Raw genomic sequence first — 12,890 nt, 5'->3', positions numbered from 1 at the left:
GGCAGAGGCAGGTGGATCTCTGTGAGTATGGGACTAGCCTGGTCTACATAAATCTAAACCTTAAAATACAAAATGACTATATGACAATATTCTAAGACTTACCTAGTATTCTATAACTGCCTGGCACATTAATAAAACTATATGAAAATGAGTCCTGAAGTCATCCTGGTCCCTACTTTTAAGTACAACATCAAGGTATCAATGTGTATTTCTGTCTGGTATTTTAAATATTAAATATATTAAAATGGGTATTTTAAGAGCAAAACATACATTCACTATGTTTTACAACTTTTACATATTGTAGACAGTAAGAATTTTGTAAATAATCTCATTAAAGAATAAGTGCTAAAGAATAAGTGGAATTGGGGCTGGAGAGATGGCTCAGTGGTTAAGAGCATTGCCTGCTCTTCCAAAGGTCCTGAGTTCAATTCCCGGCAACCACATGGTGGCTCACAACCATCTGTAATGAGGTCTGGTGCCCTCTTCTGGCCTGCAGACATACATGCAGACAGAATATTGTATACATAATAAATAAATAAATAAATAAATAAATAAATAAATAAAAAGAATAAGTGGAATTTTATTTTTTCTTTTTAGGATCCTACTATGTAACCTTGGATGTCCTGGACCTTGATATATAGGCCAGGCTGTCTCAGGTTCACAGAAATAGCCTGTCTTTGCCTCAGTGCTGGGATTAAAGGTGTATAGTAGTAGTAGGTAAAACTTAGAATAAAAACCAAAAATAAAAAAATTATATGCTAACCCAAAGTAAAACATTTTCTGAGCTATATATACAAAGTCACCAAAGATATAGAGAGCCTTTTAAAATCTACACCTTAGGCTTACTTGGTCTTCCTAGTTTTCTTCACAAGTTCACTATGTAAGTAATTACTTGACAAGAGAAAAGCATAAGAAATCTAAAATTATATGCTATTCTATAAAATCTATAATCCTAGGCTGTACCTAGAATATTCATTTAGAAAAATACTGACCCTAAAACATTATCAATTAGACAAGTATTTATACTTATACCTATACCCTACTGTGATCCATTAACACAAAGATTTAAAGCAGGTCCTGGGGATGTAACTTTGTTGGTAGACTACTGGCCTACTAGTCACAAAATCCTAGGTTTGACACTCTGCACTGCATACTAGTGGTCACGGTGGCACAAGCTTGTCATCCCAGCACTTGGGAGATGGAGTTGGAAGATGAGAAGTTAAGATCAGCTACATAGTAAGTGGGAAGGTGGCCTGGGTACAGGAGACCCAATCTCCAAACCAACCAACTCCTCACACTTTTTCTTTTTCTTTTTTAAAGCAAATGAATAAAATTATTCTTGAGCTGGGGATATAGTGGTTTATATATGTGATCCCAGCACTCGGAAGATGGAGGCAGGCAGATGATGAGTTCAAGACCACCTTGGGCTATGAAGTAAGAGACTCTAACTCAAAAAACAGAAAGAAGATAAAAAGAACATACATTCTTAAGATACAAAGGAAACAAAGATAATACAGATTACAAGTAACATGTTCTTACTGGATCAGTGACTAAGTTAAACTCTGAAACCTTCAAAGGAAATAACATTACCTACCCCAAAACAGGTAATCCATAAGTAAAATTAAGATATTGTCAACTATCATTTCATCACAATAAAACAACGGCTATTTATCTAGAAAGATGGCATTATATTTTTTGTTATTTTTAATTATGTATATGTGTGTCTATGAATAGCATGCAGGTGCCTACAGAGACCAAAATTATTGGATGTCCTTCAGAGCTGGAGTTACAAGTGGTTGTAAGCCTATCTGATGTGGCTACAAGGAATTGAACTCAGGTCCTCTGGAATAACAGTATGTACCTTTAATTACTGAGCCATCTCTCTAGCCCCAGAATGCTGGCACTCTTGCCGATGAATGTGAAGGATTAAGGTAAATTTACAAGGGAATAAGCTCTACAATGTTAGCAGACATTAAGTTACCAAAGTATCTGGACAAATCTTCCTAATTTTTGGAAAATATGAATGCCAAGATACTTGGATTAAAATACTTCTGTTAAAGATATCAACAGGGTCTTACCTACTTCTGAACCTCCAGATGTATAAATTTTGCCTTCTGCAGCACAGGCAGCAAGGCTGTCTCGAGGTGTTGGAGGGCCCAGTTTGGAATACCAGCTATCCTTTACAACATTGTAGCAATCCATTCGCTTTATGGGGAAAAGCTGAGAACCACCCAAAATGTATACTACATTGTCCCAAAACACACAAGCTGCATCTCTTCGTTTTTCAAAGGGGCAGCGAATGTCTGTCCAGCTGTAATCCTGAAACAAGACAGAACAAGGAGCTTTCAGAAATGGAAGCCAGAAATGACAAAACACAGATAAAGAAAGATAACACAATCATGGGTGTGTTTACTTATTAGATTGCACATTAAAATGTTTGGGATTAGACTATCACCAGTTTAAACTGAATGAGTTGAAGACTAGATAGTTATAGCTGTTTACCAGACGCAGAAAAGCAGCTCACTAGAGAGGTGTAAGTATGTAAGGTTGAGAGGTGTCAGAGACAGCTTTGGACGGTAATACAAGTCATGACAGAAAGTAAATTAGGTACAGGACTTTGGACTCACCAAGATAGGATAGATATGGAGTATTTTATCTGAATTTGTCAAATGCAAATGACTAGACATTGTTGATGTACTTATTGCCTGTATATATTATAGTTACTGTACTTAGGTTTTCTTATATTAGTTATAGTCTTTTTTATTTTAGACAAAAGAGGAAATGTGGTCTTTTGTGTGTGTTTTAATAATCTTGCCTGAAGATCAGAGTGCAGAGCGAAGCCACTAGAGCCGGGAGTGGCGGCGCACACCTTTAATCGCCCTTTGCTCTGAGCATCGCTGGAGGTGTAAGGTCTCTCTAGTGGCTTACTGCTCTGCTTCTCTCATCTTCAGCTTTAATTCCTATATCTGATTCTGGGTTTTGATTAATTAAGACCAACTAGAATTTGTGCTACAACAGGCTTATCACTTTCTGTTTTGTGTTATCCAAGGATGCTTCTACCCGCCTACCACGTATGTGCATAGGTAACGTCGACAAAGGTATAATATACTGACATTTGTTCCTGCTGCTTTCCAAAATAATTTAAATTATCAGGATCAGGCAAGAATCCAAACAATTCCCAATCTCACCGAGCAAAGCACTGTGTATAAATGTTACTGCTGAGGTCCCTATAAGAATATCAAGCTGATATTTATATCTTGCTAGCATCTGTTGTGTCAAATGTTCATTAGATTAGAACATATCCTAAGAATAGAAGGGCTGATCTCTTAGGAAAGAAAGTGCATTTGCAGGAACTTTTTAACTCTTAATGATAAACATTGTTTTTCAATAGGGAAAACAGAGCGTTAATTACTCAGGTTTTTAACCTTAAGTCAGGATCTTTGTCTCCTTGGGTTACGGGGTGGCACACCTGCTGGCAGGCAAACAACTACAAGCTAAATGTGACATCATTTCTGATGTGGGATTCCCCTGTATGCTGTGAATATGTTTTATTACCATTCGTTAATAAAGAAGCTGCTTTGGGCCTATGGCAGGGCAGAATAAAGCCAGGCAGGAAATCCAAACAGAGATATAGAAAGTATGTGGGGTCAAAGAGACACCATGTAGCTACTGAAAGTGACAGACGCTGCAACTTTACCCGGTTGTGGTGATACACAGAATAATAGAAATGGGTTAATTTAAAACGTAAGAGTTAATTAATAAGAAGCCTAAGCTAATAGGCCAAGCAGTGTTTTTAATTAATATAATTCCTGTGTGACTATTTTGAGTCTGGGCAGCCGGGAAACCAACAAGCAGTCTCTGTCTACACATTTTGAAGCTTTAGTCTTATCCAATGGACACAGAAAGCCTAGGGATAAATACTTTTACATATTTATTAGATAAAACTGTATACTACAGAACAAAAGTAATCACCATATATTCTATAGGGAGCAGTTCTTTAAAGGCAATCTAAATGATTCTCATCTATTGTTCAAATCCACTAATCAGAGTAATACAACTTAACTACATAAACTCAATCAATTTTAGGTCTCACCATGACTATTCACACAATTCACTGAACACTATATGGGAAATTCTCTGTATTCACTTAAATTTAGGCTGAAAAGACTAGTCATTTATTCTTTTAAATGATCCCCAACACCTTTTATTCTTGAAATTAAAATAACTGCCCAGGGCCTGGGAAGATGGGCTTAGTGGTTAAGAGCATATACTGCTCTTGCAAAGAACCCAGGAGAGTTTCCCAGCACCAATGTTGGGTGGCTCACAGCTGCTTTCAACTTCAGCTCCAGGGAATCTGTGACTATTCTTGTTTGTCAACTTGACCACATTTGGAATTAACTAAAACCCAAGTAGCTAGAGATACCTGTGAGGAATTTTTCTTTTTAGCTTTTTAAAGACAGGGTTCTCTGTGCAACAGTCCTGGTTGTCCTGAAACTCACGTTGTAGACCAGGCTGGCCTTGAACTCACTGAAATAAATCTGCCTGCCTCTGCTTCCCAAGTGTTAGAATTAAAGGCATGTGCCACCACAGTCCAGCTGGGGAATTTTTCATTCTTTTTTTTTAATATTTATTTATTCATTCATTCATTCATTTATTTATTATGTATACAATATTCTGTCTGTGTGTATGCCTGAAGGCCAGAAGAGGGCACCAGACCCCATTACAGATGGCTGTGAGCCACCATGTGGTTGCTGGGAATTGAATTCAGGAGCTTTGGAAGAGCAGGCAATGCTCTTAACCCCTGAGCCATCTCTCCAGCCCCGGAATTTTTCTTAAATAATTTGAAGTGGGAAGTCTCACTTTTAATCCGGATCTTTTGATGTTGGAAGACCTACCTTTTATCTGGGCTACACCTTCTGCTGGCATTGTGTAGGAGTTCCTTCTGTTTCTGTGTTGCTTTCATTGGTTAATAAATAAACTGCCTTGGCTTAGTTGATAGGGTGGAACTTAGGTAGGCAGAGAAAACAGAACTGGGAATGCTGGGAGGAAGAAGGGCAGAGGAAGAGAAGCCATGGATCCTCTGCCTAAGATGGATGCCGGTTAGAATCTCTGGTAAGCCACTGCCACGTGGCAATACACAGATTAATGGAGATGGGCTAAATCAAGATGTAAGAGTTAGCCAATAAGAACTTAGAGCTAATGGGCCAGGCAGTTTTTAAATTAATACAGTTTCTCTGGTTATTTCGGGTGTAAGCTAGTTGGGTGGCTGGGACAAACAAGGGGCCCGCACTCCTTGAAACACTGGCAGACTATATAACGGACATGGACCAAGGAAATTTGCCCTCTTTGCTTGCTTTTGATGGCTAGTTTGTTCCTTCACTGGGAATAGAGTCCACTTCAGAATTCTGGTGTATACTGAAGACCAACTGAGATATTCAGTGTTGGGAAATATTATTTTAAGGTGTGTTGCTTTTGTTTATGCTGCATTTATTTAACTCTGTGAAACTGTGATTCTTTGCTTGTCTAAAACACCTGATGGGCTAATAAAAAGCTGAACGGCCAATAGTGAGGCAGGAGCAAGGATAGGCAGAGATTGCAGACAATATAAATAGGAGGCGCAATGAAAGAACAAGAACAGGAGGACACCAGGGCCCAGCCATCCAGCCAGCCATGGAGTAAGAGAGAAAGTAAGATACACAGAAGTAAGAAAAGAAAAAGCCTAAGGTGGACAGGATAATTTAAAATTAAGAAAAGTAGACTAGAAACAAGCCCAGCTAAGGCCGGACGTTTATAACTAAGAATAAGCCTCCATGTGTGATTTATTTGGGAGCTGAGTGGTGTCCCCCCAAAGCCAAAAGAGTAAAACATGCAACAATGGCATCATGGGCTTAACAATTACTGGATTCTTGTACCTTCCATTGGTAAACAGTAGTTGTTGGATTAGCTGGACTCCAGCTTGTAAGCCGTTCTAGTAAATCTTCACCCCCCACTCTCAGTTCTGTGTCTCCAGAGCAGTATTCTCAACCTGTGGATTATGACCCCTTTGGGAGTTGAACAACCCTTCTATAGGGATCACCTAAGACCACTGGAAAATTATATAATGTAATATATTTATAATATAATCTGTAACAGTAGCAAAACTACAGTTATGAAGAAGCAACAAAAATAATGTTATGGCTGGGGGTCACCACAACATGAGGAACTGAATATTAAAGGGTTGCAGAATTAGGAAAGTTGAGAACCATTGCTCTAGAGACCCTGACTAACACAGATTTTGGTATCAGGAGTGGGGTAACCCTAATACAGTATCTGACACCCTCTTTTGACCTTCAAGGCTAGACTCATGTTGTGAGCCTTACTCACAGCCACACACAGGCTCATACTCTTTTTTTTTTAATATTTATTTATTTATTATGTATACAATATTCTGTCTGTCTGTATGCCTGAAGGCCAGAAGAGGGTGCCAGACCTCTTTACAGATGGTTGTGAGCCACCATGTGGTTGCTGGGAATTGAACTCTGGACCTTTGGAAGAGCAGGCAATGCTCTTAACCACTGAGCCATCTCTCCAGCCCCCAGGCTCATACTCTTTTTTTTTTTTTTTTTTGGTTTTTCGAGACAGGGTTTCTCTGTGGCTTTGGAGCCTGTCCTGGAACTAGCTCTGTAGACCAGGCTGGTCTTGAACTCACAGAGATCCGCCTGCCTCTGCCTCCCGAGTGCTGGGATTAAAGGCGTGCGCCACCATCACCCGGCTCAGGCTCATACTCTTAATTAAAAATAAATCCTAACATGTGTCTCAGGGGCTTCCTACATTCCAAATTTAAGAATGAAAATAACTTTAGGTATAGCAAGGTAATTCAGAGAGTAGAGATGCTTGTCAAAGTTGAAGACCTGAGTTCAATCCTGAAGACCTATAATTTATGCTATTTCTTAAACATCTTCCAAGTTTTCTTAGTTTTGAATCAAGACCTTGCTATGCTAGTCACATCTCAAACTCTTTGTCTAAAGTGAGACTAAAGGCACATAACACCATGCCTGACTCTTGTTCTCTTTAACATATTTAATGATAGTTAATCTTAAACTCAATTGTTATTGTATGTCAGACACTATGTTTAGTAACCATTAGCTACATAAAATATTGTAATGGTTCCCATCTTTTAGGAAGTTAACCAAAATGTCCTTTGTAAACATTTCTACTAAGAATACAAATTACTCATGTTAGCTGTTATTTAGTGCCTTACAATTCAGTCATTTAAAAAGTCTGTTTGAAGCCTGGTGGTGGTGGTGCACACCTTTGGTTCCAGCACTTGGAAGTCAGAGGCAAGCAAATATCTTTGAGTTCAAGACCAGCCTGGACTATTGAGTGAATTCCAGTAAAGTCAAGGCTACACAGAGAAACCCTGTCTTGGAAAAACAAACTAACAACAAAAACCAAAACCTTAAATCAGTTAAGTTTTACTAAATATGCCACTGCAAATATGTGCTTAGGTGTTGAGAAAATAGGAAGCTAGGGCTGGAGAGATGGCTCAGTGGTTAAGAGCACTGGCTGCTCTTCCAGAGGTCCACAGTTTAGTTTCCAACACCCACATGGCAGCTCACACCTGTCTGTAACTCCAGTTTCAGGGAACCCAACACCCATGGCAAATCACCAATGCACATAATAAATATTTTGAAAAAGAAAGGTATGAAGGGCAGGATGTAAGTGTTCACACACTGCCATGCCACCACGTATTATTATATACACTGAAATAGGATGTCCTTTCTTTCTTGGTCCTACTCAGCTTTTCATGCCACAGCCTATAATTCTTTTTAATAATTTATTTAAATTTATGTGCATTGGTATGAAGGTGTTAGATCCCCTGGCCCTGGAGTTACAGACAACTGTGAGCTGCCATGTGGGTGCTGTGAATTGAACCCAGGTCCTCTGGAAGAGCAGCCAGTGCTCTTAACCACCATCTCTCCAGGTCCAGACTATAATTTTTCAAGAACAAAAGTCCTTTCCTTCGGTAGGCTTCACTGAGTCCCTTCTATGAATCCTGCCCATGTAGAGTCCAGATGGAGAACTGAGTCCTCCCATTCCCACTCCCCTCCAGCCAAAAGATGGCTACAGCTCATAAAGGCTCCAGCACACGGATTCCATTCTTCTTACTTACAGCCTTTATCACACACCTGAAACGATTTTGACTTTCTCCAAATCTTTGCATGATCTGCCAATTTACCATGCTATCTGTGACAGACAATGAATTTGTATCCTAGTTTTGTCAAGTGGACACAGCCTTGAGGAATTACTCAGATCAGATTAGGCTTGTCTATGAGGCACTCTCCTGATCATGACTTGATCTAAGAGGGCTGGCCCAGCCTTCTGTGGGTGTCATTTCCTTTCCTCACTGATAGACTAATCTGTAAGCAGAAATAAATACTTTCCTTCCCTAAATTGTTCTATCTTACCACAGCAACAGAAAGGAAACTAGACCATCAGGTCAGTCATATTTCCACTGAAAAGTTTCTGAAAGGTGCAGCTGTCACAACACAAAGCAACATATTTCTGAAGGTAAGAATTTTAGGTGCTGGACAAAGGTGAGTGGGGGATATAAGGTAAAGTCCACGACACTACAATCACTGTGTTAGGAAAATAACTAGAAAAAAAACAGGAGGACCGGCAAGATGGCTCAGCTGGTTAAGGTGCTTGTTGCTGAGTCTAATGACCTGAATTTAATCCTTGGGTAAACTCACACGATGAGTCTATGTGAGTTCATGTTGGAACACACATAATGGATAGACCTGAATCTTGTAAGTTGTTCTCTGATCTCCACATGTGCACATGGCATTTTCATGATCCTACCCCACCTCACAAACATAAAGAGACTGAGACTAACATACTTAATTTTGTAAGGTCTTTAAGGAAGGCCGAGCGCTCAACAGAGAATCTGTTCCAGTGTGTTCTCCACATGAAGATGAAAGTAATGTGTCTGTCTACTGAAAAGATTCAGGCAGAACCTCCACTGTGAATGAGCTAAAGAGAACAACAGCTTCATACTGTTAGCTGAGGAAGCTCACGGGTGCTCATGATGATTCCTGTCACATTCCAGCAATGCCAGCTGCTGGGATCATAGCACTGTCTCTTCTTTTGAGACACTGTGTATCCATCCCTGACTGGCCCGAAACTCAGATCTACCTGCCTTTGCCTCTGACTCCAGAGTTCTGGGATGAAAGATGCACCACCCCGTCTAGCTCAAAAGTCTCAGTTTTAAAAAGGCAATGCCACTTTATTTTAAGGTCTACTCTCTAGCTTTTATACATGTTCTTTCAAAATCATACACAAGAAATAACTGTCAAATTCCACTCTCACCATAGGGTAGAACTGTCTCAGCCTTAAGAGAGAAGGTGGCTATCATATGTGAGATAAAAGCAGTATTTCTAATGAGAAAATGTGCTCTGGGTTGAAGATAAATTTTTTTTGAGGGGGATGCTACCACATAAAACCAAGTAATAAAATTCCCCGGGAAAAGTCATAAAATGTTATATTTGTTCATTCTTCCTCATACACTCATATCCTTCCTCATAACAGACCACATACTAACCTCATACTTAGTTTGAGTGAGAAAATGCACCCAGAGATAGTCATTCCAGTACTTGGGAAGTTGAGGCAGCAGGATCACTGAGTTCAAGGTCAGTTTGGTCTATACAGTTTGCAGAGAGGGAAGGCTCAGAACAAACCTTTGAATCCCATATGACAAACCGGTATATACATTTTCTACTTTTATAATATTTGAGCTGGGTTTACCACTTGTTTGTTTTCTTGCCAGAGAATATGCTAGATCCCTTCTTCTCTATGACATAGTCTCCTTTTCCTTCAGTACATCAAAGTGGTTAAGTGAAGATCTTCACCGATTTCTAGGCCCTTAACCCATCCTTTTATTAGGAATCCAAATAAAAATTGGTCAATTAAGTCAACTTTTATTTAGGCATCAGTACCATCATACATTGCCATGCTACAGTTAAGCACACAAACAGAACACTGAACACACAGTTTTTTCAGCAATCAACTTGAAAGTTGAAAACTAGGTACAAGATGGGGAAAGGGAGAAGTGTTTTTACAATTTTTGCTATTACCTTTTTATCATCAGTTGATACAAGCATTTGCTTTCTGACACCAGTAATACCCAAGGAATATCAAAGAGGCTATCAGGAAGATGATAGATATCTCAATTAACAGGCACTGCTTAAAAGTTGTCTTCTTTGAAGGAGATCAGTTCTCTGAAACTGATCATCTCTTTTGCCTTGTACAAGAGCCACACAAATGATTCCTATTAATAAGTGAGAACCATTTCTAAAAATATTAAGTTAAAGAATTTTAAAGTAAACCACCTCTTTGTTACTTCTTATTAAGAAGTCTATTACTTGACTAATGATATAATGTTCACTTGGGGTATCCCAAATAAATACCAGTTTATAATTAAGTCACCTTATTAATATTAGAAATAATTAGGACTAATTAATTTAAACACTAAAATGTTTTAAAGATAACTGGCTAAAGTTTTCCTAGATGAGTTTTTACAGCAGAAAAGACAGGAGCTAGCTCTTCTAAGAGAAATTGTAAATACTATAGATGGATTCTAATAGTGCTTAGAATTTCAGGGAATAAAATAACAGATGGAATGACATTTTTAAATTAAGTAGGCAATTCCTCCATTATTTGAATTTTCTGAAAATTTGTGGTTGAGTACAAAAGGCGGCAATTAAGAGTGGGCCATTTTAAAGAACAAAGCAAGGCATCAAGTGAGGATCTGCAGCTACAGTCTCAGTACCAAGGCCGTGCAGAATTTCCATCTTTTCCCAGCTGTCCAATAAAAACAACAGCAAGGAAAGTGTTAGATTTACAGGCTCAAGTGTCAGAGTTATCTCATTTGTTTTATTCTAGCAATGATGCTCCTTGCCTCCCAAATGAATTCAAGATTCTCTGGCCCATCACACACACCAGCATAGTCCTTTGTTTGTTTATTTATTCAGTTTCTCCGTAGCTTTGGAGTCTGTCCTGGAAGTAACTCTGTAAACCAGGCTGGCCTTGAACTCACAGAGATTCTCCTGCTTCTGCCTTCCTAGTGCTGGGATTAAAGGCCTGCACCACCACCGTCTGGCTTGATTATTATTTTTTTATTGCCTAAACAAACAGCACAGTTGGGTTTTAGGGTGAAACTATGATCACCACCTGAAAGCTGAGTTTGTAAAGAGAACAATTTAAGCTGCTAGGATTTCAGGATATGCTTAGGAAGGGATTATTTTTCCTTTCTTCACTCAAAAAAGATGCTGAAAATTTAAAAAGCAAATTATCACTTAAATTTCAACACAACACCAGTAAAACCTAAAGACCCTACTAAAGCAAGACCTGAACAACCAAATATAGATGAAGTAGAAGAAAATGACCTAAAAAAATAACTTGAGGAGAATGTTTGAAACTCTTAAAGAGAAAATGAGAAATTCCCTTAAAGAAAAGAAGGAAACGACAAACAAAAAATTGGAAGACATCAGGAAATCCCTCAAAGAAAACCAAGAAAAAGAAATCAAACATATTAAAGAAACTATTCAAGACTTGAAAACTGAAATAGAGACAATAAAGAAAACACAAGCCAAGGAAATTATAGAAACAGAAATCATGAGAAAACAATCAGGAACCACAAACACAAGCATGAACAGCAGAATACAAGAGATGGAAGATAGAATCTCAAGTGCTGAAGATACAATAGAGGAAATAGACTCATCCGTTTAAAAAAAAAAACATTAAATCTAACAAAAGCTTAACCCAAAATATCCAGGAAATATGGGACACCGTGAAAAGGCCAAATCTAAGAATAATAAATATAGAAGAAGGAGAAGAATTTCAACTCAAAAGCACAGAAAATATATTTAACAAAATCATAAAAGAAAGTTTCCCAACCTAAAGAAAGATATGCCTATGAAGATATAAAAAGCTTACAGATCACTAAATAGACTGGATCCAAATAAAAAGTCCTCTCGCCACATAATAATCAAAACACTAAACATACAGAGTACAGAAAGAATATTAAGAGCTGCGAGGGAAAAAGGCCAAGTAACATATAAAGGTAGACTTATCAGAATTACACATGACTTCTCATTGGAGACAATGAAAACTAGAAGGTCATGGTCAAGCATTAGGCAGACATTAAGAGACCACAGATGCCAGCCCAGACTACTATACCCAGGCAAACTTTTGATCACCATAGAAGGACAAAACATGACATTCCATGATAAAACTAGATTTCACCAATACCGAGCCACAAACCCAGCCCTACACAAAATACTAGAAGGAGAACTCCAACCCAAGGAAGTTAGCTACACCAATAAAAACACAGACAATTGATGGTCTCATAGCAGCAAATCCCAAAGAAGTGAAAAACACACAAATTAACATCACCAACAATGAAAACTAAATTAAGAGGAGATAGCAATCACTGGCTATTAATATCCCTTAATGTAAATGGACTCAACTCACCTATAAAAAGGCACAGAATAACAGATTGGATATGAAAATAGAATCCATCCTTCTTCTGCATACAAGAAATGCATCTCAACCTCAAAGACACATCGTTCAGAGTAAGGGTTGGGAAAAAATATACCAATCAAGCTGGGCGGTGGTGGTGCACGCCTTTAATCCCAGCACTCGGGAGGCAGAGGCAGGCGGATCTCTGTGAGTTCGAGACCAGCCTGGTCTACAAGAGATAGTTCCAGGACAGGCTCCAAAACCACAGAGAAACCCTGTCTCGAAAAACCAAAAAAAAAAAAAAAAACCTATCAAATGGACCTAAGAAGCAAGTGGGTGTAGCTATTCTAATATGTAACAAAATAGACTTCAAGCTAAAATCAAAAGAGACA

General features: G+C 38.6%; 1 protein-coding gene across 1 annotated transcript in view; it reads right to left on the bottom strand.

The window, feature by feature from the left end:
- The window catches only part of Klhl7 (kelch like family member 7), a 52,669-nt gene that overhangs the window by 5,630 nt on the left and 34,149 nt on the right, over positions 1 to 12,890 (bottom strand). Inside the window, exon 8 of the mRNA XM_075954944.1 lies at positions 2,079 to 2,319. Within this exon, the coding sequence (XP_075811059.1) occupies positions 2,079 to 2,319 (241 nt within the window). The remainder of the gene's footprint in view (positions 1 to 2,078; positions 2,320 to 12,890) is intronic.

Source organism: Microtus pennsylvanicus, chromosome 21 (genome assembly GCF_037038515.1).
Source record: "Microtus pennsylvanicus isolate mMicPen1 chromosome 21, mMicPen1.hap1, whole genome shotgun sequence".
Lineage (NCBI taxonomy): Eukaryota > Metazoa > Chordata > Mammalia > Rodentia > Cricetidae > Microtus > Microtus pennsylvanicus.
This window is presented reverse-complemented; position numbering and strand designations above follow the sequence as displayed.